Source organism: Mytilus galloprovincialis, chromosome 6 (genome assembly GCF_965363235.1).
Source record: "Mytilus galloprovincialis chromosome 6, xbMytGall1.hap1.1, whole genome shotgun sequence".
Taxonomy (NCBI): Eukaryota; Metazoa; Mollusca; class Bivalvia; order Mytilida; family Mytilidae; genus Mytilus; species Mytilus galloprovincialis.
This window is the reverse complement of record NC_134843.1, coordinates 57,774,055-57,796,890: the sequence shown is the minus strand read 5'-3', so window position 1 is coordinate 57,796,890 and position 22,836 is coordinate 57,774,055. Positions and strand designations below refer to the sequence as shown.

The 22,836-nt window shown below is 32.4% G+C and overlaps 1 protein-coding gene across 1 annotated transcript in view; it reads right to left on the bottom strand.

The window, feature by feature from the left end:
* Positions 1-454: 454 nt before the first annotated feature.
* LOC143079965 (uncharacterized) overlaps positions 455-22,836 on the bottom strand; it is a 67,936-nt gene continuing 45,554 nt past the window's right edge. Inside the window, exons 3-14 of the mRNA XM_076255596.1 lie at positions 19,876-20,082; positions 16,522-16,706; positions 14,440-14,624; positions 13,713-13,901; positions 13,137-13,340; positions 10,689-11,011; positions 9,386-10,195; positions 8,415-8,624; positions 7,377-7,574; positions 5,708-5,839; positions 4,043-4,146; positions 455-3,114 (exon numbers count right to left, since the gene is read on the bottom strand). Coding sequence (XP_076111711.1) covers positions 3,019-3,114; positions 4,043-4,146; positions 5,708-5,839; positions 7,377-7,574; positions 8,415-8,624; positions 9,386-10,195; positions 10,689-11,011; positions 13,137-13,340; positions 13,713-13,901; positions 14,440-14,624; positions 16,522-16,706; positions 19,876-20,082 — 2,843 coding nt within the window. The 3' untranslated portion in view covers positions 455-3,018. The remainder of the gene's footprint in view (positions 3,115-4,042; positions 4,147-5,707; positions 5,840-7,376; positions 7,575-8,414; positions 8,625-9,385; positions 10,196-10,688; positions 11,012-13,136; positions 13,341-13,712; positions 13,902-14,439; positions 14,625-16,521; positions 16,707-19,875; positions 20,083-22,836) is intronic.

The following is a 22,836-nucleotide window of genomic DNA, read 5'->3' as shown; positions in this document are numbered from 1 at the left end:
ACAAATATCCAATTGTTCAAAATATTTGAAAAAAATAAACAAAAGCTCTGTTATTCGACTTTTGACGATGCGAATTTAAGCATGGATGCAATTTGGGTACTCCTCATTACAGAATCTGGGATGGTTTGGAGGTAAGTTCAGACCAATTTTTCTATGATTCCTTATGGATTGAAAATCAAATTGGTGTACCTTTATAATAAAGAAGGATACGGCTACAAAATAAACACAAAATGGAAATTTTTGTCTTGATCATAAAAAAACGTAGTTGAAAAAACTGTCAAAATAGGTGCAATTTGGGTACCGTCACGTTACACTCCTAATTAGGATCAGTCAAACTGTGTCAATAACTTATTCAAAAGCAAACTTAAACCACTCAATAATAGTAAGCATTAAGACACATAAATGGGAAAAATTGTGACATATAAAGGCCAAATATTGAAGAAAAACTATGCCGTAAATATTTTTTTTTTTTTTATTAAAAAGAGACATGATATGCTATATAGCTGCAAACGGATTATCATACAGAAATCAATGATATATACCATGAATATGATCACAAAGATTGAGATATTGAGTAGATATGATCATAGTAAAGACATCGTTCCAAAAAACAGTACAATATCAGCAAATCTCACTGGTTATGGCTATAATGTTATGAATAGCAGACATTTGGTATCATATGCCTTGTAAATATACACAAAGAATAAAGCAAACTTTTATTCAGAATCAACCCCCTTTTCTGATTACAAATTTTAACGGTCAGATAAGACCAGTCAATTCAAATGGTAACAGTTTTATTTCCTGGCGAAAGTTTCGATTTTTGTTTTCATTCAAAACTTTATTGGTAATCAATAATTTTTGGATTAATTTTACTCAAAACATTGCAAATCACTCAATTGTGTATACATGTCTCATTTTCTAGAACATCATCTGAGTTGTTACACTGAGTTCCTTTATAAAAGCTGAAGCCAGGAAAGCTTTTTCAAAAGCTAACACTTTTAACTTACTTCAATAAGCTTTAGCTGAAAGTTTTATAAATTTTATATTTTCTTTTAGAGATTCAACAGTTTGAGGGTTGATTTCTAACCAGATTCCTATTGAGTTTAGGAATAGTTTTTTTCCTCAATCTCCTTAAATATCTTATGAATCAATTGCCAGCAATTATGGAAAACATGTAAAAAGGGGAGATAATCGTAATCAGAATTGAAAAAGAATTTCATCAAATTATGTGTTGTAGCATTTACAGAAATTATTGAACAATTTACTTCTGCGCATTAGGTGAAAATTCCCCAAAATATATTTTTAGTACAATATAAATTATATCAAATTTTTTTTTATATTAAATAAATAAACATAAATTTTTCAGGAAAAACATCCCAACTACTACATCAATCATGGTAATTTTTTTCTATTTAATTTCCAATGCATAATACTCACATTCAATTTATTTTTTAAGATTTGAAAAATAGATGATAAATTCTAAACCTGAATCATGCAGAAATCCTTGTAAAAGCAAATTTATAATTATATGTTCATAAAAAGAGTTTAAATACAAGGTGAACAATTTAATGTTTAATGTATGTGTAAATGATATAATGGATGTGTATAAAACCATGTATAATAGGTGTATTTAATGTAAAAGTAAATAAACAATTTCATTGTTCAGCATGATACATTTCATCTAATACGAAGAAGACTTGAGGAAGGAGGCAGTGTGTTGTCCTTTTAATAAACAGATATTTTATAGATGGTGCAAAAGCAGGTCTAAACAGTGTTAGAAGATAAATTAGTGTCAACACCAAATATGACAATCACAAAAAGTAAACATTGGATTTAATTCAAGTTTTTATTCTCTGAACAATCAAAGTTTTCTCATATTAAATCACTATGGAAACATGCCCTTCCAAACGGGAGATTTTTTATTTGAGTTGAAAATGTTTGTATGCCAACCTTTGTTATAAACAATAAACGTGGCAAAATTTGATTGCAAATGCATTTTAAATATGATCTTCTTTTTACTCCTTTGTAAAGGAATAGGAATATAAAAAGTTCATAATGTTAAAATACATTTACTATTCAATGATTTTATCTTGCAGAAATGGGTGTATCAGAAGCCAATCACTGTGCAATCTCTTATCGAGCCAAAATTAATGAGGCACAACTCCCCTATCCCTCCCTCTTCAATGCCAAAAATAACTGTTAAAAACTTTTTGCCACCAAAAAACTAGTACAAATCCTGTAAAAAACATTAACTAATTCAATTTTATCTATTATTATGATCAAGTTGTCCTTTTTTAGTTAAAACATGCTAACATGTCCTTCATTTGTAAATGTGCCCCCTCTGCCCTTAATTCCTAGCTAAAACAGTGTGTATATAATAAAATTGTAATACATAAATTCAAACGGACAATAGCAGAAATCCAGTAAAAAGTTTAATAGAATAATCACTGATTTTGTCTGCACCATTATTTCATTTGACATTACAACAACACTGGGAAAAAAGCACTATACAGAGTATTACTAAAATGCAATAAACCTTCAATTCATCTTCCAACTTAAAGTTGAAAGCTTGTCAATTTTACATCTCAAAATCATATACACCTATATTCTAATTGCAATAATTTTCTTAAACCTGATTACATATTATGCCAAATTAAATTTCAACAATCATTATTCTCTAAGAATAATTTAACAATATGAATATAATTAATTCAGTCATTATTTAATTATACAAAATATTGAATAAAACAATAACAATGTGTTTTTCATTTCCCTCCAGGAATGACTAATGCATATAAATTAAGTACAATTTAAACATTTCAAGTCTTTCAGCATCTATTACAGATTGGATATTGCACCAGGAATTATTACACCATCACTTTTTCATTTTTAGTATTCATTTCATTTTGGATATTCCACCAGGATTTGTGTAACTAAAATGAAACCATCACTTAATCATTCTAAATATTTATTTGATCCTGGTTATTGCACCATTGGGTTTGTTACACAACTCCACTGTTATTTCATGTCTTTTATTATCTGTTTCAAACTGTCTATTGCACCTTGGTTTTCCAGACGACTATCTTCTAGCTGTTTCTTTTTATCCAAAAACTCCTACAAAAACACAGAGTAAAAATTTGTTATGATATAATAAGTGTGCCCTAACCATATTTTTTTTTTTCATAGCTAGAAATAAGGTTACAAAATAACCAATTCATCCCAAACATTGACAGTCAAATTGCTTGTAAGCACTGAACAGTAAAGATAGCTTCAATTTATCAGTGGCAAGTAAAATTAATTATTGCATTGGTTGTAGTTGATTTAACAGCAATTCTAGACAAAGGAAGATAACTCCAAATTTTTCAAGAAGATGTTACCAATGACATCTTTCTATTTTTAGAACAGATACTAGATTCCTGCACCTTGCAAAAGTTATATAATTTTCATTACAAGTGTAACAATAGTTTGTGCCTTGAATATCTGAGCATATATTACATCCATAAATTTGTTGAAATGTTCATGGATAGGATGTATAGAATGTTTTGATCAATGCACTATATTTTGTGTATCAAAAAAGGTAGTGATAAGCCTTGGAACATTAAGATATCAAGTCAGTCCCATAAGGTTTTGAATGCATTTCATGCAATCTTCACCTAAAAACTAAAACTTTATTTTCTGCGTTACAATATCACAGGGCTACCTGAAGAGGAGAATACCGTCCATTTGTTCTAAAGACAGATATTGGTAAGAATGTTATAATTTCTCATTTTTTTGTTAACATCATTTAAAAGACAATATTAACTCTGAAACTTGTGATGCTTACTGCCTCCTTGGTGTTTAACATTCGGAATGACAGAGCTCAGACCCTTATTAAACGTCAAGGTAATTAAACACTCATTTAGTAGACGTCTCAGTTTCAAGGGTTGAATATGCAAATAAGTAAGATATATTTTTTGTTGCAACATGAAAAAATAAAGTAGTTTTAACTTAATAATATATAAGTTCTTAAAATAAAAAAGAAAGATAACTCTGGTCAACTTACCGACATCTTCTTACTGAGCTCCTCAGCTCGTTTATTGAAATCCTGATTAGTAGTTTGTAGATTCCGACAACGGTCTTGTAGCATAGACTTTTCTAATTTAAATTCTGAAATGAAAAATAAATACTTATTAACACTGAAAGAAAAATTGACACAAATTCACAAATTGAAATCATAGGGTTTCCTATTTTATAAAGTCTCTACAACTGTAATATTGATTACACAACAGATTTATTAACAGAAAAATATACAAGTTTCTCGTTTGAATTGTTTTACATTGTCTTATCGGGGCCTTTTATAGCTGACTATGCGGTATGGGCTTTGCTCATTGTTGAAGGCCGTACAGTGACCTATAGTTGTTAATGTCTGTTTCATTTTGGTCTCTTGTGGATAGTTGTCTCATTGGCAATCATACCACATCTTCTTTTTTATAAGTTGTTGTTGTTTACTGTGTTTATTTTCTACTTCACATAACATTTGTTTACTAGTTTGAATTGTTTCACATTTTGTTCTGCAGAAGACTTTTATAGCTTACTGTAGTGTAATACACGGATTTAAAATTTAAGCCTGAAATTGGGGTAATATTGGAGCCTTATTAAGCCTGAAATTAGGGTAATATTGGAGCCTTATTAAGCCTGAAATTGGGGTAATATTGGAGCCTTATTAAGCCTGAAATAGGGTAATATTGGAGCCTTATTAAGCCTGAACTTGGGGTAATATTGGAGCCTCATTAAGCCTGAAATTGGGGTAATATTGCAGCCTCATTAAGCCTGAAATTGGGGTAATATTGCAGCCTCATTAAGCCTGAAATTGGGGTAATATTGCAGCCTCATTAAGCCTGAAATTGGGGTAATATTGGAGCCTTATTAAGCCTGAAATTGGGGTAATATTGGAGCCTTATTAAGCCTGAACTTGGGGTAATATTGGAGCCTTATTAAGCCTGAAATAGGGTAATATTGGAGCCTTATTAAGCCTGAACTTGGGGTAATATTGGAGCCTCATTAAGCCTGAAATTGGGGTAATATTGGAGCCTCATTAAGCCTGAAATTGGGGTAATATTGCAGCCTCATTAAGCCTGAAATTGGGGTAATATTGGAGCCTCATTAAGCCTGAAATTGGGGTAATATTGGAGCCTCATTAAGCCTGAAATTGGGGTAATATTGCAGCCTCATTAAGCCTGAAATTGGGGTAATATTGGAGCCTCATTAAGCCTGAAATTGGGGTAATATTGGAGCCTTATTAAGCCTGAACTTAGGGTAATATTGGAGCCTTATTAAGCCTGAACTTGGGGTAACATTGGAGCCTTATTAAGCCTGAACTTGGGGTAATATTGGAGCCTTATTAAGCCTGAACTTGGGGTAATATTGGAGCCTTATTAAGCCTGAACTAGGGGTAATATTGGAGCCTTATTAAGCCTGAAATTAGGGTAATATTGGAGCCTTATTAAGCCTGAACTTGGGGTAATATTGGAGCCTTATTAAGCCTGAAATTGGGGTAATATTGGAGCCTTATTAAGCCTGAAATTGGGGTAATATTGGAGCCTTATTAAACCTGAAATTGGGGTAATATTGGAGCCTTATTAAGCCTTGTTTGTTTGATTCTTATACTTTTGACTCTTATAGACCTCATATTAAAATTTTACTCAATAATATACAATAAATCACCTACCTTCCTGATACTTTTGATAAGATTCCATTAAAATATCAATGCCTGGCCATTTAGGAATATCACCAATAGGTGAATCACAAGAGATTGTTGGTTTTAAAGACTGACTTGTCTCCCCTTGATTACCATCCAAACCTACAAAAAGAAAATTTTTGCTGTGTTAAAAGATGTTCAACAAGAATGTGTCCACAGTACACGGATGCCCCACTCGCACTATCATTTTCTATGTTTAAAGGACTGTGAAATTGGAATAAATTCTCTAATTTGGCATTAAAATTAGAATGATCTTATCAAAGGGAACATGTATACTAAGTTTCAAGTTGATTGGACTTCTACTTTATCAAAAACTACCTTGACCAAAAACTTTAACCTGAAATTTGCACTATCATTTTCTATGTTCAGTGAACCGTAAAATTGGGGTCAAAACTCTAATTTGGCATTAAAATTAGAAAGATCATATCATAGGGCACATGTATACTAAGTTTCAAGTTGATTGGACTTCAACTTCATCAAAAACTACCTTGACCAAAAACTTTAACCTGAAGCCAAAAACTTTAACCTGAAATTTGCACTATCATTTTCTATGTTCAGTGAACCGTAAAATTGGGGTCAAAACTCTAATTTGGCATTTAAATTAGAAAGATCATATCATAGGGCACATGTATACTAAGTTTCAAGTTGATTGGACTACAACTTCATCAAAAACTACCTTGACCAAAAACTTTAACCTGAAGCCAAAAACTTTAACCTGAAATTTGCACTATCATTTTCTATGTTCAGTGAACCGTAAAATTGGGGTCAAAACTCTAATTTGGCATTTAAATTAGAAAGATCATATCATAGGGCACATGTATACTAAGTTTCAAGTTGATTGGACTTCAACTTCATCATAAACTACCTCGACCAAAAACTTTAACCTGACATGGGACAGACGGACGAACGGACGAACGAACAGACGAACGAACAGACGAACGAACAGACGGACGAACGGACGCACAGACCAGAAAACATAATGCCCCTACTACTATCGTAGACGGGGCATAAAAATAATTAAAAGTATACATTCTATAGTATATAATCATCTCCACCTTTAATAATCAGATAACATGTTTTTATTATATATAAATTTTCCTTTAAGCCAGTATTTTAAGGAATGAGGATTCTTACATGACATAAATTTGACATCTTTAAAGAAGAATTTCTTATTTTGATGTTTTGGAAGAATTCTTATTATCACTTTACGTATGAATAGACAGTATTACTAATAATTAGAAAGTAAATTAGATATTTTTTTGCAGTGAGTGCACTGAAAAATATGAATGATTGATTGTTGTTGTTAAACTACAGGTGGGAACTGTTCATGCAAAGTGTTAATTCAGTTAGTTATCTTTTACAGATTGAAGGGGGGATTTTGGATATTTAATTTAGCAGTTTTGTCAAAGACTGTTTATAAACCCTAAAGAAAATGTGAACTTAAATCTATGGTTTATCTATAGCACAGAATGATAATGGATTCCATGTATTCACTACATTTAAAAAAAAAATACACTTCTCAGGGAAACTTCAAGCCCCTCATTTATTAAGCACAATTAAATTATTATGAATCAGAAGTTAAGTTAAGAAAGATAAACGTGAAAAAAAAAATCTTTATGTTTTGTCCTTTAATACAAACCTAATCTTCCATTAATCTGTTTCTGTTGAGTACTTTGTAAGACAGAGTTATGAAATTCCTGGGCAAATTCTCGACTAAGTGTCTTATCACTATTCTTGTTAGAAAACAGTTTCACTTTTTCACTTTTTGTCGTTCTTGATACCTTCTTCCCTGAATGTTCATCTTGTCTTTTATCACCTTTTCGTTTAACAGGAGAGCCTTAAATAAAGAAGAAACTAATCATCCACATATTGAAATTTATTCCATTGTTGCAATATTATATAAAACTTTAGTGAAATATGGAGTTTTGTATAAAAGATTAATTATACATCCACTTGCAAAAATGTATCTTGAAGAATATTACTGAGTGTTACTGGGGCTTTTGTGAAAAGTGGTCTAATCATATCATCTACAGCAATTGCTAGCTTGTCAAAAGTGAGGTTGTGAGATTGAACACAGCTCAGGTGCATTAACTGACAAGTATTGCCAGTTCAGTGGTTCTCCTTGGGAACTCCTGCTCCCTCCTCGATAAAAACTGGCCACCACAATAAAGCCTATAGGTTGAAAGTGTGGTCAAACATTAATAATCAATCATATATGTAACTAATCATACAATTATTACAAAAATCCGTCAGGAAACAAAAATTGCATTTTAAAATTACTTATTTCGATTAGTTTCTTGACTGATCAACCATGTCATACAGTTCTTATTTAACAGAGCTTTAACATTACAACTTCTTTCCACACTTTTATATCATTGAAAAATTTCAGAAACAACAAGATGTGCTGTGAGCAATGGCTCACTAAATTATACCCCTGCATTTATCAAGGTCTGACTTGTAGACAAAAATATGACAAAAATTTCATATAACTATTTATCATGTTTATATGAAATGTTCAAAAATATAAATTAGTTTGAACATGTTGAACAAGTTGAACTTTGATTGAACTGAATCACTGGTTTTGTTTTCTAAATATTATGTCAAATCTGTATATTTTTCTTTCAAAATAGATTGTTTCAGGATTACAAACTGTAAATTATTGAAACTGGTAACAAACCTTTCTTTTTCTCACTTTCTACTGTTCCAAGACTAAATGATCCCAAGAAAGAACATTTGTTAGGATAATCTGGTTCTCGACGTAATACTTCCGGGTCAACTTTAGGTGAGGGTGATATACGTTTATCGTCTCCATCAACCATCAATACAGGACTAACACTAGGTTCTCTGTGTCGACGTCTTCTACGTCGAATCTTTTTGTACTCCAGATCTATAAATATGGACATAAAATAAGTATATTCTTGTCCTAATAGTCTTCCTATAAAATTAGTGTTACTCAATAATTAACTTCTGCTCTTTTCAATGAGATTATATATTGAACAAAATACTTAACAACCACTAGGCCTAATTTTGCATTATGTTTGCAGATTCACCTGTTTAAAATTTTACATACATTTTTTAATTGCATTTTTTTTAAATAGGTACATGTTATAGGGGTGGGGATAAATTTTTCATTTTTTCCCCAAATAGTATAAATATCAACCATATAATATGCCTGCATACGATTTTGCAGACAAAGAAAATTAATGATCATCATTTTTATTCACAAATGTGTTACAGAACAATAAAAAAAATGTACATGTAATCAATCCCAAATGTACTCTCATAGTCTAGTTATTTTCTTTACAAAATTCAAATTAATTCAATGACATTTTAAGGCCAAATAAAAATATATGTGTGGTTCCAGTAACCCTACCGTCCCTACTTTTTCGGCTTTAAAATAGCCTACCCTAAAGATTTTATTGTCATTTTTCATTAAGCACTGTTAAAGTCAGAATGTTGCTCCCATAGACTCAATGTAAAAAAAAAACATAAAATAAAAAAAAATCCCTGCCTACCTACCCTAACTTTTTTTCAGATGTAACTGGAACCACACATACTTTTTTATTGTGTACTACATGTACATGTGGAAATTCTTGTATTCTTCATATCATTTTTTGTTTCATATAAAATATGTTCTGTGTGACCTACCTCTTTTGACCTTTTGAGATGTTAATCCAATCTGTTGTAAAAATTTCACTTTCTCTCTAGAAACATCTAAAGGTAATGGTGGTCCCTTCGTCACCATCATTAAACTCTGTTTATGAGATTCATCCAAATAGTCAACAATTTCATCCATTTCGCTATCGTCACTTAATTCCCCACGCATCCTTCGTTTTTGCAATTTTTGCCAACCAATGTCAAGGCTACTGATGACTAGACCACGATTTTTATCTGTAGCTAAATGCAAGTGTTCGGCATGATGCTCTTTATAATGCATTTTACTTGCATCTATCACATGATTAAGGTTAAAATTTCCAGATTTTGTTGTCATGCCAACTGAATGTTTCAAAGCACTAGTGTTTTCCTTATTAGGTAATCTCCCTTGCCCTGCCTCCATTGTTCGTTCCACATTTGGCATATTACCTCCATCTCGGAAATTATGAGCAGGTAAATGGCCATTTGTTAAGTTCGATGTATCAAAGGGTCTGAATATGCTGTCACTTGATTTATGAACTTTACTTTCACTTTCCCTTTGAGTTCTATTTTTATCACTATGATGTCCTGAGTTCAACAGTGAATATTTTTTGTCTCTATGATCATGATGACCACTGGCATGTTTGTCGTGATGATGAGAATGAAGTTTAGAAATATCATGATGGCTGTGCTTGTGTTGTTCCATATCTCTCCGAGAGGCTTTAAAGCGATCACTGTCAGAATTATATTGGAATTCCCTACTGCTCTTGTCATTCAGGTTATACTCCCTAGGTGTCCCATGAGTGATTGAGCCAAATTTATGTCCTATCAAAACAAAACAACTTGTTAAACTTTCAAATCTTGACTAACATTTTATACATTGGAATATACAGTAACACCATTCATGTTTAGACTAATTTTCTTGCAACTAGTAATTCAAATTCTGATTTTTTTATATGGCTGCATAAAAACTTGTTGTGTACTGAAATAAGTGAATTTACCTCTATTGCTTTGGTTTTACAGACTCAAATTAAAAAAAAAAAAAAATGATTAAACTGAAAATTAAATTTACAATTTGCAAGAAAAATTGATGAACACTGTATGGATTCTATTGTAAGGTTATGTAAACAGCTGATATGAAACAGTATGTCCTTATTTTATGGCAAGTTGACTAATTATTTTCTAATTTTAGTTTATATTATACTTCCAATGCACACAATATTTGTTTCAAACACAAATCAACTGAAATGTTAAAAGCTGCAAGGAAGTTCTATTTACAACATATGATAGTCCTACAGAATAGAGACAATATTAATACCTTCTACAGATCTAGGAATGGCGTCATTGTTTCCTGGTCCTCGTTCATTATGATTTCTGTCTTTTGTCTCTGATTTCTTATTTTCAGAACTGTATTGTTGTGTCCTTAAGTCTATTCCTGATGACCCTCTCTCAATATGATGAGGAACACGAAGTTCAGTACTAGGATGTGAACGATAATCATGACTCATTGATTCTCGTAATTTGTCGTATTCCTTTTCTCTTTCCCTTGCTCTTTCTTTCTCTCTTAAAAGAATGGCTTCCTTTTCTTTCTCTCTCTGTTCTTTTTCCAGATCTCTCATTCTTTCTTCCTCTAATCTTTGCCTATAGTGAAAATAATTTAATTAGAAAAATATACAAATTCTTTTGATTAACAAACAGCCTTACACAAAATCTGTATTCTGCAATGATCTTTATTATTGTCGACCCTTTGACTTACGTCGATAAAGCGAGACATAGTGATCCTAAATTTCGTAGTCCTCGATGGCATTGTCCACAAATATTCATTCTGTGGTTAAAACTTTTTTGAAATTTTATAACTTTCTTAAACTATCCTATATTTCTACCAAATTGAATAGAAGCCTGTTTATGATCATAAGATAGTATCCAGTTATAAACTTTTTAAAATAAAATTCATTTTTTTCCCATATTTGACTTAGAAATGGACTTAGTTTTCTACCAGTTAACATAACATTCACTTAAGAAATAATTGATGCAAGCTATACTTTATTGTAGTTTTAACATGGGTAGGCATCATATTTGTGACTATTATTTCGATTCTAAATAGGACAATTAAGGTAATTTCTATGTCCGATAAGTATAAGTGTAAAAGCATTTGTGTAGGCTCTTCCATGAACCTCCCTTTTTTGACACTGTGATTTTTCAGAGGGAGGAGTTTGAACAACCAGCATGAACGGTTGTCGTATCTAGGTCAAATACTGTGAAAGTACTTTTATTCATGGGGTACCAATTTTCGTGGTTTTCCTGGATGACTTTATCCACGAATTTATGTGTCCAACGAATTAAAACAACCATCGTCCAAATCAAGACATTGAAAGATCCCCATCGGTTGGTTTGACTATGATCTAGAGAATATATTGAATAACGCCAAATCTGAGAATACTTTAATAGCAGTCACAGAACTACAACTGCATGCTGGATTATACCCATTTATTTTTTAATAATCCAAACTGTACAACTTTTGATCTTTTAATTCTCATAAAAAACATTTTTGATAGATGAAAGTCAGATTCCCGGTATTGATACGCTAGTATGATAAAGTGTTCATTTTATATCCTCATAGTTCTCGTACATATGGGAAATAATAATTTCATACTGGGTTTGATTTTGATGAGAATTATTTGACAATTCAAGATACGTTTATAGCTTTTGTTTATGTTACTGTTTTCTTTAGGTGACATGTTTATGACCTAGTAAGCATCTTTGATGGTCTTCAATCTGTTGATCACTTTATCATGGGTTAATTAGTGTTATCACTACGATTTACACGGGTCAATGTTTACTTTGCAATTTCCTTCAATCCAGACTACTAAGTATTTGTTACTTTCATTTCTAAAGGCATTAATTTTTTTTTTTTTTTTTTTTTTTTTTTTAAGAAAACTAAAATCCACGAATTTAAAAACCCACGAACATGTAAATATTGCTCAAACCACGAAAATTGATAACCACGAATTGAAGTACTTTCACAGTATGTCAATTTCAGAATGCAACACATTACAGTCATAATAAATGAATTAGTAACATCATGTGCACCATTTAAGAGTTTGAAAGTGTTTTAAAGTTTTAAGGAAATATATTAAATGCATGATAATTTGATCAAATTCATTATTCTGAAGAAGTCAATATACGCAAGTGCAAACAAATTTTATTGGATTTAGGTCATGGGTTTGTTCACAAAATGAAATAAGCACTTCATATTAGAATTTGTGGTTATTTATTTTTTAAATTTTAATAACCTTCTTAAACTACCCTGGATTTTCTACCAAACTTAGACAAAAGCTTGTTTATGATCAGAGATTGGTATCCAGAAGTAATTTGAAAAAAAAATTCCCTTTACTTATAAATGGACTTTTTTCTTTATGTTATTTATGTATGGATTTAGTTTTTCTTCCAATTAATATTACATACACTCCGCAGTTAAAGTTCTTAAAACATTTATTACATTTATAAAGAAGGCGAGACACTGGGTTCTGTGCAACCCTTATGAATTTTTTGAAACATTAATCCTAAACTAGCTAAACTGTTAAAAAAATTTCTGCAATTCAATGTAAAAACATGTTTGAAAGATATCTACTAAATAAAGATTTATCTTTATATATATAAATGATGTTTTATTGGTTTTAGATTTCCTGTTTCCTGTTTCTATATTTCATATATTTTCATGTAGATTCAACTGAGTATTTGTTATTCTATTTTGAACATAACTAACCTTTCCAGCAGTGACGGAGACAGATCTGGTAACCGTGACGATTGAGACACATATGGCAGTTGTTGATGGAGAAGTTCTGGTGGATAACGTCCTGTTAGGAATGGACTGAGGCCACCTGGTGGTGGTAACATCCCAGGATGAGCAAAGGGGAGATAATGGGGCTGCATCATTCTGTATCTTTCTATTAATAAGGGGTCATCAAATCTACAAATATAATATGAGGGGTTAAATATATAATCAATCGCTAAAGTAGTATTTTCAACTGTTAAGAAGATCTAGAGGGATAAACTGCTTCTATAACTGAATTTGAAATATCCTGAAGTAAAGTCCCAAAATTACATGTCTATTCAACTAAATATTTTGAAAGAAATTTATATTTGCTTTGTCAATTTACTGGCTCAATGTACCAAATATATATCTAAACAATGAGCAGTCATACAAGTGCTGATTTTTATCAAATTATTACATGGTTAATGTTTTTATATTATACAAAACTGAGTTAAAGATTATCATTCATTTGAAATATAATCACCAAAGATCAATTTTCTTTCGTACAAAACATTAATTACTTCTAACCTAAAGGCAGGATGTGGGAATGCATGTGGGGGCAGGAATGCTGGGTAAGGATAGGCAGCTGCATCAAGGCCAAACGGTGGCAATGAGTGTCGTAGATCATCTCCTGGACGGTATGGCTGGAATCCTCTCATTATACTTTCCTCTCGTGTTACAGCAGGTGACGTAGAACTCTGAGCTGACAATGGGGTCCTACAATATAATGAACATATGATATCAGTTTAAGATCCCATTAGAATGACCTTCATCAGATATGTCGGAGACCAAATATATTTTCTATTCTAAATTGATCTTCAACTTCGGTTAAGTTTCTTTCAAAATATAAGTTTTAAAACTTAAAACCTGAAAGGGATTAAGGTTGAGCATATTTCACAGTACAAAAATGTAATTTCAATTTTCTTTTAATTTTCAATGTTAATTTCTTTACAGTTGTGAAGAAAGTGAATGTTTCAGCACAATTTTACTTTGATTTATCTCCCTTTGCCAGATCAACAGACAGTTTACTTTTTTCTTGTATGGTGATTTACAGCTCTTCCTTTGGATCATCTTCCACAATACTTCCACTAAAACTTTTGACAGTCAGCCTTCTTACACTAAGTTGAAATAACAAAATAGCCATGAGAGGAAAGATAATTTGATTCAAGTGAACTACTTTTTTTTAAAGAATATGTTATTAAATCACTTGAAACAAGGTGAATACATTGTCATATTTTCACATGTATTAATATACCTCCTGGATGGAGCCATGTCTTTAGCAGACAATCTATCATCATCCCTGCTTGAGTGAGATGACTGTGGCCTGTATCTATCTTCTTCTCGACCAGACTGGGTAGAATGTGGACGGTCAGCTTTCATGTTACTTAAACCATCATATGTGGACAGAGAACTATGTACTGAATGTGTTCTGTCCAAACTCTAAACATATAAATTTCATATATAAAATTACTAAAAGTTCAACCATTTATAAGTGTTATTTTTCAAACAATTTCTTACTTAATGACCTTGTTAAATTTCTTATCTTCATTTCCTACACTTTGAATTATAAAATTTGTATTCACATTCAAAGTTACTGTTATATTTATTATATATAAATCAATAGCACATGTTTTCTACAACAGATAATTTTTTTAAATGTTTTTTTAAAAATGTGGAACTTCCAGGTTAAGTATCACATCACCAGTAGTACACATGTAGTTTCTGATTTTAATTTTGAATACAATTTATTGAATTCCTATTATTTAATCTTGTATACTTGTCAGTCTGTTGATGAACAAATAACATCAATAAATGCATGCAATCATTTCAGAATATTGCAACTTGGGTTATCTCCCATTATACTTAAATATTAAAAATGTTGCAAATTCATGACTCTTCTGTGTTGTAAATCCCTGCTTATGCTGTGCTTTACAGATTATTGCACATTTAAAATTCCATTTGATGTTGATTTAAATGCAAACTATGGTTTCAAATTTTAGTAAATTTTCGACAATTCATATTGTAAAATAAGTGTAGTAATCACAAAATTTACAGCACTACTTCATATCACATTTGTCTTTATTACATCTCATCCAGAGTGACAAGAAAGCATGTATAAGACATTGCACTTGCCTTGATTACATTGCGACCAGACTTGCTGGAGACCAATTACTATGTTATAGCCTACCTGTCGTGATTCTGTTGAGACCAAACTTGCATGAGACTGTGTAGGTGCTATGGTAACTACTTTAAAGTCTACCTGTCGTGATTCCGTTGAGACCAAACTTGCATGAGATTGTGTAGGTGCTATGGTTACTACGTTATAGCCTACCTGTTGTAATTCTGTTGAGACCAAACTTGCATGAGATTGTGTAGGTGCTATGATTACTACTTTATAGCCTACCTGTCGTAATTCTGTTGAGACCAAACTTGCATGAGACTGTGTAGGTGCTATGGTAACTACTTTAAAGCCTACCTGTCGTGATTCCGTCGAGACCAAACTTGCATGAGATTGTGTAGGTGCTATGGTTACTACGTTGTAGCCTACCTGTAGTGATTCTGTTGAGACTAAACTTGCATGAGATTGTGTAGACGCATGATTACTACTTTATAACCTACCTGTTGTAATTCTGTTGAGACCAAACTTGCATAAGACTGTAGGTGCTATGGTAACTACTTTAAAGCCTACCTGTCATGATTCTGTTGAGACCAAACTTGCATGAGACTGTGTCTGTGCTATGGTTACTACTTTATAGCCTACCTGTCGTGATTCTGTTGAGACCTAACTTGCATAAAATTGTGTAGGTTTCTATGGTTACTACTTTATAGCCTACCTGTTGTAATTCTGTTGAGACCAAACTTGCATAAGACTGTAGGTGCTATGGTAACTACTTTAAAGCCTACCTGTCATGATTCTGTTGAGACCAAACTTGCATGAGACTGTGTCTGTGCTATGGTTACTACTTTATAGCCTACCTGTCGTGATTCTGTTGAGACCTAACTTGCATAAAATTGTGTAGGTTTCTATGGTTACTACTTTATAGCCTACCTGTCGTGATTCTGTTGAGACCAAACTTGCATGAGACTGTGTAGGTGCTATGGTTACTACTTTATAGCCTACCTGTCGTGATTCCATTGAGACCATACTTGCATGAGACTGTGTAGGTGCTATGTTTGCTACTTTATAGCCTACCTGTCGTGATTCTGTTGAGACCAAACTTGCATGAGACTGTGTTGGTGCTATGGTTACTACTTTATAGCTTACTTGTCATGATTCTGTCAAGACCAAACTTGCATGAGACTGTGTAGGTGCTATGGTAACTACTTTAAAGCCTACCTGTCTTGATTCTGTTGAGACCAGGCTTGCATGAGATTGTGTAGGTGCTATGGTAACCACTGGTGGAGAACTGACAGATGAATGTGATGTGTACACTAGGGGAGGTGGGCCTCTTTTTGGTGTGGTTGCTCTTGGACTCGTGCTAGAGCTTCCTGGTTGGGATCCATGTTTTGTTGGAGTATCTTCTACAAAAACAGATGAGAATGTCAAAAGATGAATGATATTGTTATTATTATATTCAACTGGTCCAAATTTGTTTTGGATGCTAGGTTTCAAACTCGTATATTAGTGGTCTAAATATTGATGTTTGTAATAAAGCAGATTGAAGATTTCTCTTGTCAAAATATTATTCTTCAAGATCTTCAGATTCAGTATCCAGATAGGAATATAATTAATTTCTTGTTACCAACTAACTGAATCATTCTAATCATCAAAACATATGGAATAGTTTTAAATTAACAACTACTTGGTGAATGGCTGACATCTATTAAAGTTTGCTCAATCAACTTCATGTACTCAAGTTTGTGCTATCAATGTGTCAAAGGTCAGATATGCACTTAAGTTTACTCTATGAACTTGTCAAAGGTCAGTCGTGTACTCAAGTTTACTCTATCAATGCATTAAACGTCAGATATGTACTCAAGTTTGCTCTTTGAACTTGTCAAAGGTCAGTCATGTACTCAAGTTTGCTCTATCAATGCGTCAAAGGTCAGTTATGTACTCAAGTTTGCTCTATGAACTTGTCAAAGGTCAGTCATGTACTGAAGTTTGCTCTATAAACTTGTCAAAGGTCAGACATGTGCTTAAGTTTGCTCTATCAATTCAAGTCTTTTTTAAACTTCAAAAACTTTTTTACGGTCATCTAAGTATTTTTTTTTCTTATTTTAACTTGAGTCAAGTTAGAACTGAGGTTTGGAATCCTCAATGAACTTGTCAAACAGTCAAAGGTCAGTTGCATACTCTGGTTTCTCCCAACGACCTGTAAAGGTCAGTTATATACAGTTAAAGGTCAGTTGCATACTCTGGTTTCTCCCAACGACCTGTAAAGGTCAGTTATATGCTGTCAAAGGTCAGTTGCATACTCTGGTTTCTCCCAACGACCTGTAAAGGTCAGTTATATACTGTCAAAGGTCAGTTGCATACTCTGGTTTCTCCCAACGACCTGTAAAGGTCAGTTATATACTGTCAAAGGTTAGTTGCATACTCTGGTTTCTCCCAACGACCTGTAAAGGTCAGTTATGTACTGTGTTGTTTATTTCAAATTAACATTTAATATTTCCACTACTATTTCCATGTAACTTCATCTTGAACCTATCTTCTAGATGAGTTGGTGATTTTGTAATGATTTATATACAGGTAATTTACCTCCACGTGTTGTAATATGTTCAAAGATAATGGTGATTTATTTTGGCAACACATTTTGTCAGTGAAATACTGAAGAAATCTGATAAAATTGTGTTAAAATAATTGCACTTGAAATGTTTTGATCACTGATGCAAAAGAAACTAGAGGCTCTAAAGAGCCTGTGTCGCTCACCTTGGTCTATGTGAATATTAAACAAAGGACGCAGATGGATTCATGACAAAATTGTGTTTTTGGTGATGGTGATGTGTTTGTTAATCTTACTTTACTGAACATTCTTGCTGCTTACAATTATCTCTATCTATAATGAACTTGGCCAAGTAGTTTCAGAGGAGAAGATTTTTGTAAAAGATAACTAAGATTTACGAAAAATGGTTCGAAATTGACTATAAAGGGCAATAACTCCTAAAGGGGTCAACTGACCATTTCAGTCATGTTGACTTATTTGTAAATCTTACTTTGCTGAACATTATTGCTGTTTACAGTGTATCTCTATCTATAATAATATTCAAGATAATAACCAAAAACAGCAAAATTTCCTTAAAATTACCAATTCAGGGGCAGCAACCCAACAACAGGTCGTCCGATTCATCTGAAAATTTCAGGGCAGATAGATCTTGACCTGATAATCATTTTAACTTCGTCAGATTTGCTCTAAATGCTTTGGTTTTTGAGTTATAAGCCAAAAACTGAATTTTACCCCTATGTTCTATTTTTAGCCATGGGGGCCATGTTGGTTGGTAGACCGGGTCACGCCACACATTTTTTAAACTAGATACCCCAATGATGATTGTGGCCAAGTTTGGTTTAAATTGGCCCAGTGGTTTCAGAGGAGAAGATTTTTGTTATAGATTACTAAGATTTACGAAAAATGGTTAAAAATTGACTATAAAGGTCAATAACTCCTAAAGGGGTCAACTGACCATTTCAGTCATGTTGACTTATTCGTAAATCTTACTTTGCTGAACATTATTGCTGTTAACAGATTATCTCTATCTATAATAATATTCAAGATAAATAACCCAAAACAGCAAAATTTCCTTAAAATTACCAATTCAGTGGCAGCAACCCACTAACAGGTTGTCCGATTCATCTGTAAATTTCAGGGCAGATAGATCTTGACCTGATAATCAATTTTACTCATGTCAGATTTGCTCTAAATGCTTTGGTTTTTGAGTTATAAGCCAAAAACTGAATTTTACCCCTATGTTCTATTTTTAGCTGTGGCGGCCATCTTGGTTGGTTGGCCGGGTCAGGCCACACATTTTTTAAACTAGATACCCCAATTGTGATTGTGGCCAAGTTTGGTTTAATTTGGCCCAGTAGTTTCAGAGGAGAAGATTTTTGTAAAAGATTACTAAGATTTACGAAAAATGGTTAAAAATTGACTATAAAGGGCAATAACTCCTAAAGGGGTCAACTGACCTTTTCGGTCATGTTGACTTATTTGTAAATCTTACTTTGCTGAACATTATTGCTGTTTACAGTTTATCTCTATCTATAATAATATTCAAGATAATAACCAAAAACAGCAAAATTTCCTTAAAATTACCAATTCAGGGGCAGCAACCCAACAACGGGTTGTCCGATTCATCTGAAAATTGCAGGACAGATAGATCTTGACCTGATAAACAATTTAACCCCATGTCAGATTTGCTCTAAATGCTTTGGTTTTTGAGTTATAAGCCAAAAACTGCATTTTACCCCTATGTTCTATTTTTAGCCATGGCGGCCATCTTGGTTGGTTGGCCAGGTCACGCCACACATTTTTTAAACTAGATACCCCAATGATGATTGTGTCCAAGTTTGGTTTAATTTGGCCCAGTAGTTTCAGAGGAGAAGATTTTTGTAAAAGTTAACGACGACGGACGACGACGACGGACGACGGACGACGGACGCCGGACGCAAAGTGATGGGAAAAGCTCACTTGGCCCTTCGGGCCAGGTGAGCTAAAAATAAAATGAAAAGGTTAACAAGTCATACTGTTTATACCTGGGTCTTTAGCTTGATGAGCAAGTTTTCTGAGTGCAGCAGCAAAACTAGATGTTCTGGTGGCATTCAGAGCCGCATTAGAATTGTTGGACGTCAGACCATTACTTGGTGACGACTGATTTAATGGTGGCACTGTAGCTGTGTTTCGTGATAACTTAGAACCACTGAGCATGTTCAAAGGAGGTGGCTTCACATTTTGACCTGTTCCTGAAAATACACAAATTATACAATTAAATAATAATGTCATATTATATCTTAGTGTGAATCTCTTTTGCAGAGAAACTATCAATCAAACCAATGTCCTGTCCTTTTTTTCAAGTATGTGTCATTGGACATCAAATATAAAAATTCAATTGATCAATCAACCATCAACTTCTATGAACAACTTTTAGTGACATTACATGTTCTTCCTTCGTTTCATATGGAATATGAAAGAGATATTGAAGTAAATGATAAAGGAAATGGTTATTCAACAACACAAACAATGTGTAAGTGCTGCTCAAACAATACCATTTTCTCTAGCAAAGAGCCTAGACAAGTTATGCATGGTCACTCTCATAATACAAAACTAAACTATTCATTTTTGTGATCAATTTATTCTTCCTAATTTTAAGAGTAGAAAAATAATGCAAATGAAAAATATTTTATGTCAAACTTGTTTTTTTCTTATATATATATATATAAATTTATGATAAACAAAGTTGAAAATCAACAAAATCCCTGAAAGAGGGCTAAAAAAAGGCATCTGCGAAAATAAATGAAAGTTTAGTATATTGACCTTTCTTTAAAACTGTTTCAATTGTAAAAGTCTCTAAAACTTATTAATGTAAATTAATGCACTTAATAATTTATTCTGTGTCTGTGTAATACAAAGACTCAGTAGTCTGCACAATTTTTAGCTTCAGGAAGGTCTACCATTTTTGCATACTTAGCATTTTTAGACTTTTTTCTTTGTTTTTATTATAAGACTACTACTGAATTTTATCTTATTTGTTCTATTTGAAGTATTCGAATATTTCTTTTGCATTACTAAATGACAAAAAAGACACAGTTGGTATTTCATAAAATATTAACATCACATATCAAGTGCATAAAAAAAAAAAATGTGTAAAAATTGGAAGAAAAAAACCCTTTGCAAAAATCAATGTAACTTAAATTAGATTTTCCATCATTCAAAATAAAAATTAACAAATATCAGGAGTTATCTCTTTCTCATTCTTTTTTCTATTGACAAGTTCAAGCATTAAAATTTCAAATGGTAAAAAGAGAAAATTATTTGTCACGGCTTTACGAGATTGACGCAGTTAACAAGGTAATGATTACAGTCGTCTGATTAATAATTCAACACGCCATTATTTCATCATCATAAATCAAGCCTGAAAATTATTTCAACAAAAGGTGATATCCTTATTCATACAATAAAACCTCAAACCAGGTAATCGATCGACTTTCGCTGCTAAAATGTTACAACACAAATTTACGATTAAACAAGACAATTTTCAGATTAACTAAGTGCAAAACATTACTAATTTATGCTGCAAATTGTTTAGTGTTTTTATATGATATTGATTTGGAGACATGCTGTAAGCCTAGGTTTGTGGTGAATCAAGAACTGACACAAGACATGGTAATACCTGTCAACCATTAGCTTAGATCAAAATTAATTAAAGGAACACAGAAGAATGAAGCCTTTATTGATTGATAATCTGAAACTGGTTTGTGTAATCATTAACCATGTTCTAATGGAATCAATTAACTAAACACCATGAAACATTTCTAATATAGTTTTAAATGCTACATAGGAAAATTTCAACTTTCCCATAAATTCGATTTCACAATAAGTTGCGTCTATCCTTAATCTGACAATTCCTTGAATTGAAAATCATTACAGATTGCATGCATAAAACCCATGGGTCCAGTTTTTTCTTGTTTTACTGAATTTACATCAATGAAGTAGGCAGTTCAATACATATTTTTTTCCTTAATATCCCTGGAGTTTATCAGGATTATTTCCGCTACTGCTAAATATTTTTATAGGAAAAATGTAATAGGAAACAAAACAAACAGCGGTTTCAACAGAACTCAGGGTATAAAAAGACAGAATTAAAAGAGAAAGATATGACTGAGGAAAAACAAGAAGACCCATTCAGCAAACAGGCTGGGGCTCTAAAGCAGCAGTCTTTTCAATTAAAAATTTTACAGGAGCAAAGATGTGAAATCCAATGTTCACTTAACTGCATAAAGGAACAGATTGTAATTCTAGGCTTCCAAAGTAGACCTATAGTATAAGCACCATTCTAAACACTTCTACAAGTCTCCTTTAATAAAAGTCTGCCACTCATTTCACAAAAATCTTCATGACTTGTCATTTCATTATAGCTTACTATTGCAATTTTAAAAAGAAATTCATGAAAAAAGCTCCTGTCTACTCTAAACATTACCTCATCTGTTAAATTCATTAACCTCACGTTAATTGAATTCACCTAACGTTTATAATCACCAATTTATCTCAAATTTAGATGTACTTCTATAAACACTGTACTGATGAATGTAACAGACAAGGATATTTTCTGTAATGAGGGGTTGGTCAATAGAGGATAAAGTCAGAGTTACAAGGATTTAAGAGATTGAGATAATAAAAAATCTGCTTTTGTCTTTAGAAAATTATCTGAAAGTCAATATAATTTTAAGAAAACACCTCTGACTCCTTCAAAAAGAGTAATTTCCCTAGTCGAGGAACTTGAGAAGAAAAAGAACTGATCAAAATAATCAGACTGGAGCTGGATGTTGGGCAGACATAAGGTATGATAGGGCTCTACAATTTTTGAGATTGGCAAAAAGGGGTTTTGAGAGAATAGTGCGAGTAAAGGGGACAAAAGCTGAAAGGAAGTGGGTATTATTGACTCCTGTCCACAATCTCATGGTATAAACAATTATTTGATTCATGTCTATAAAATTATT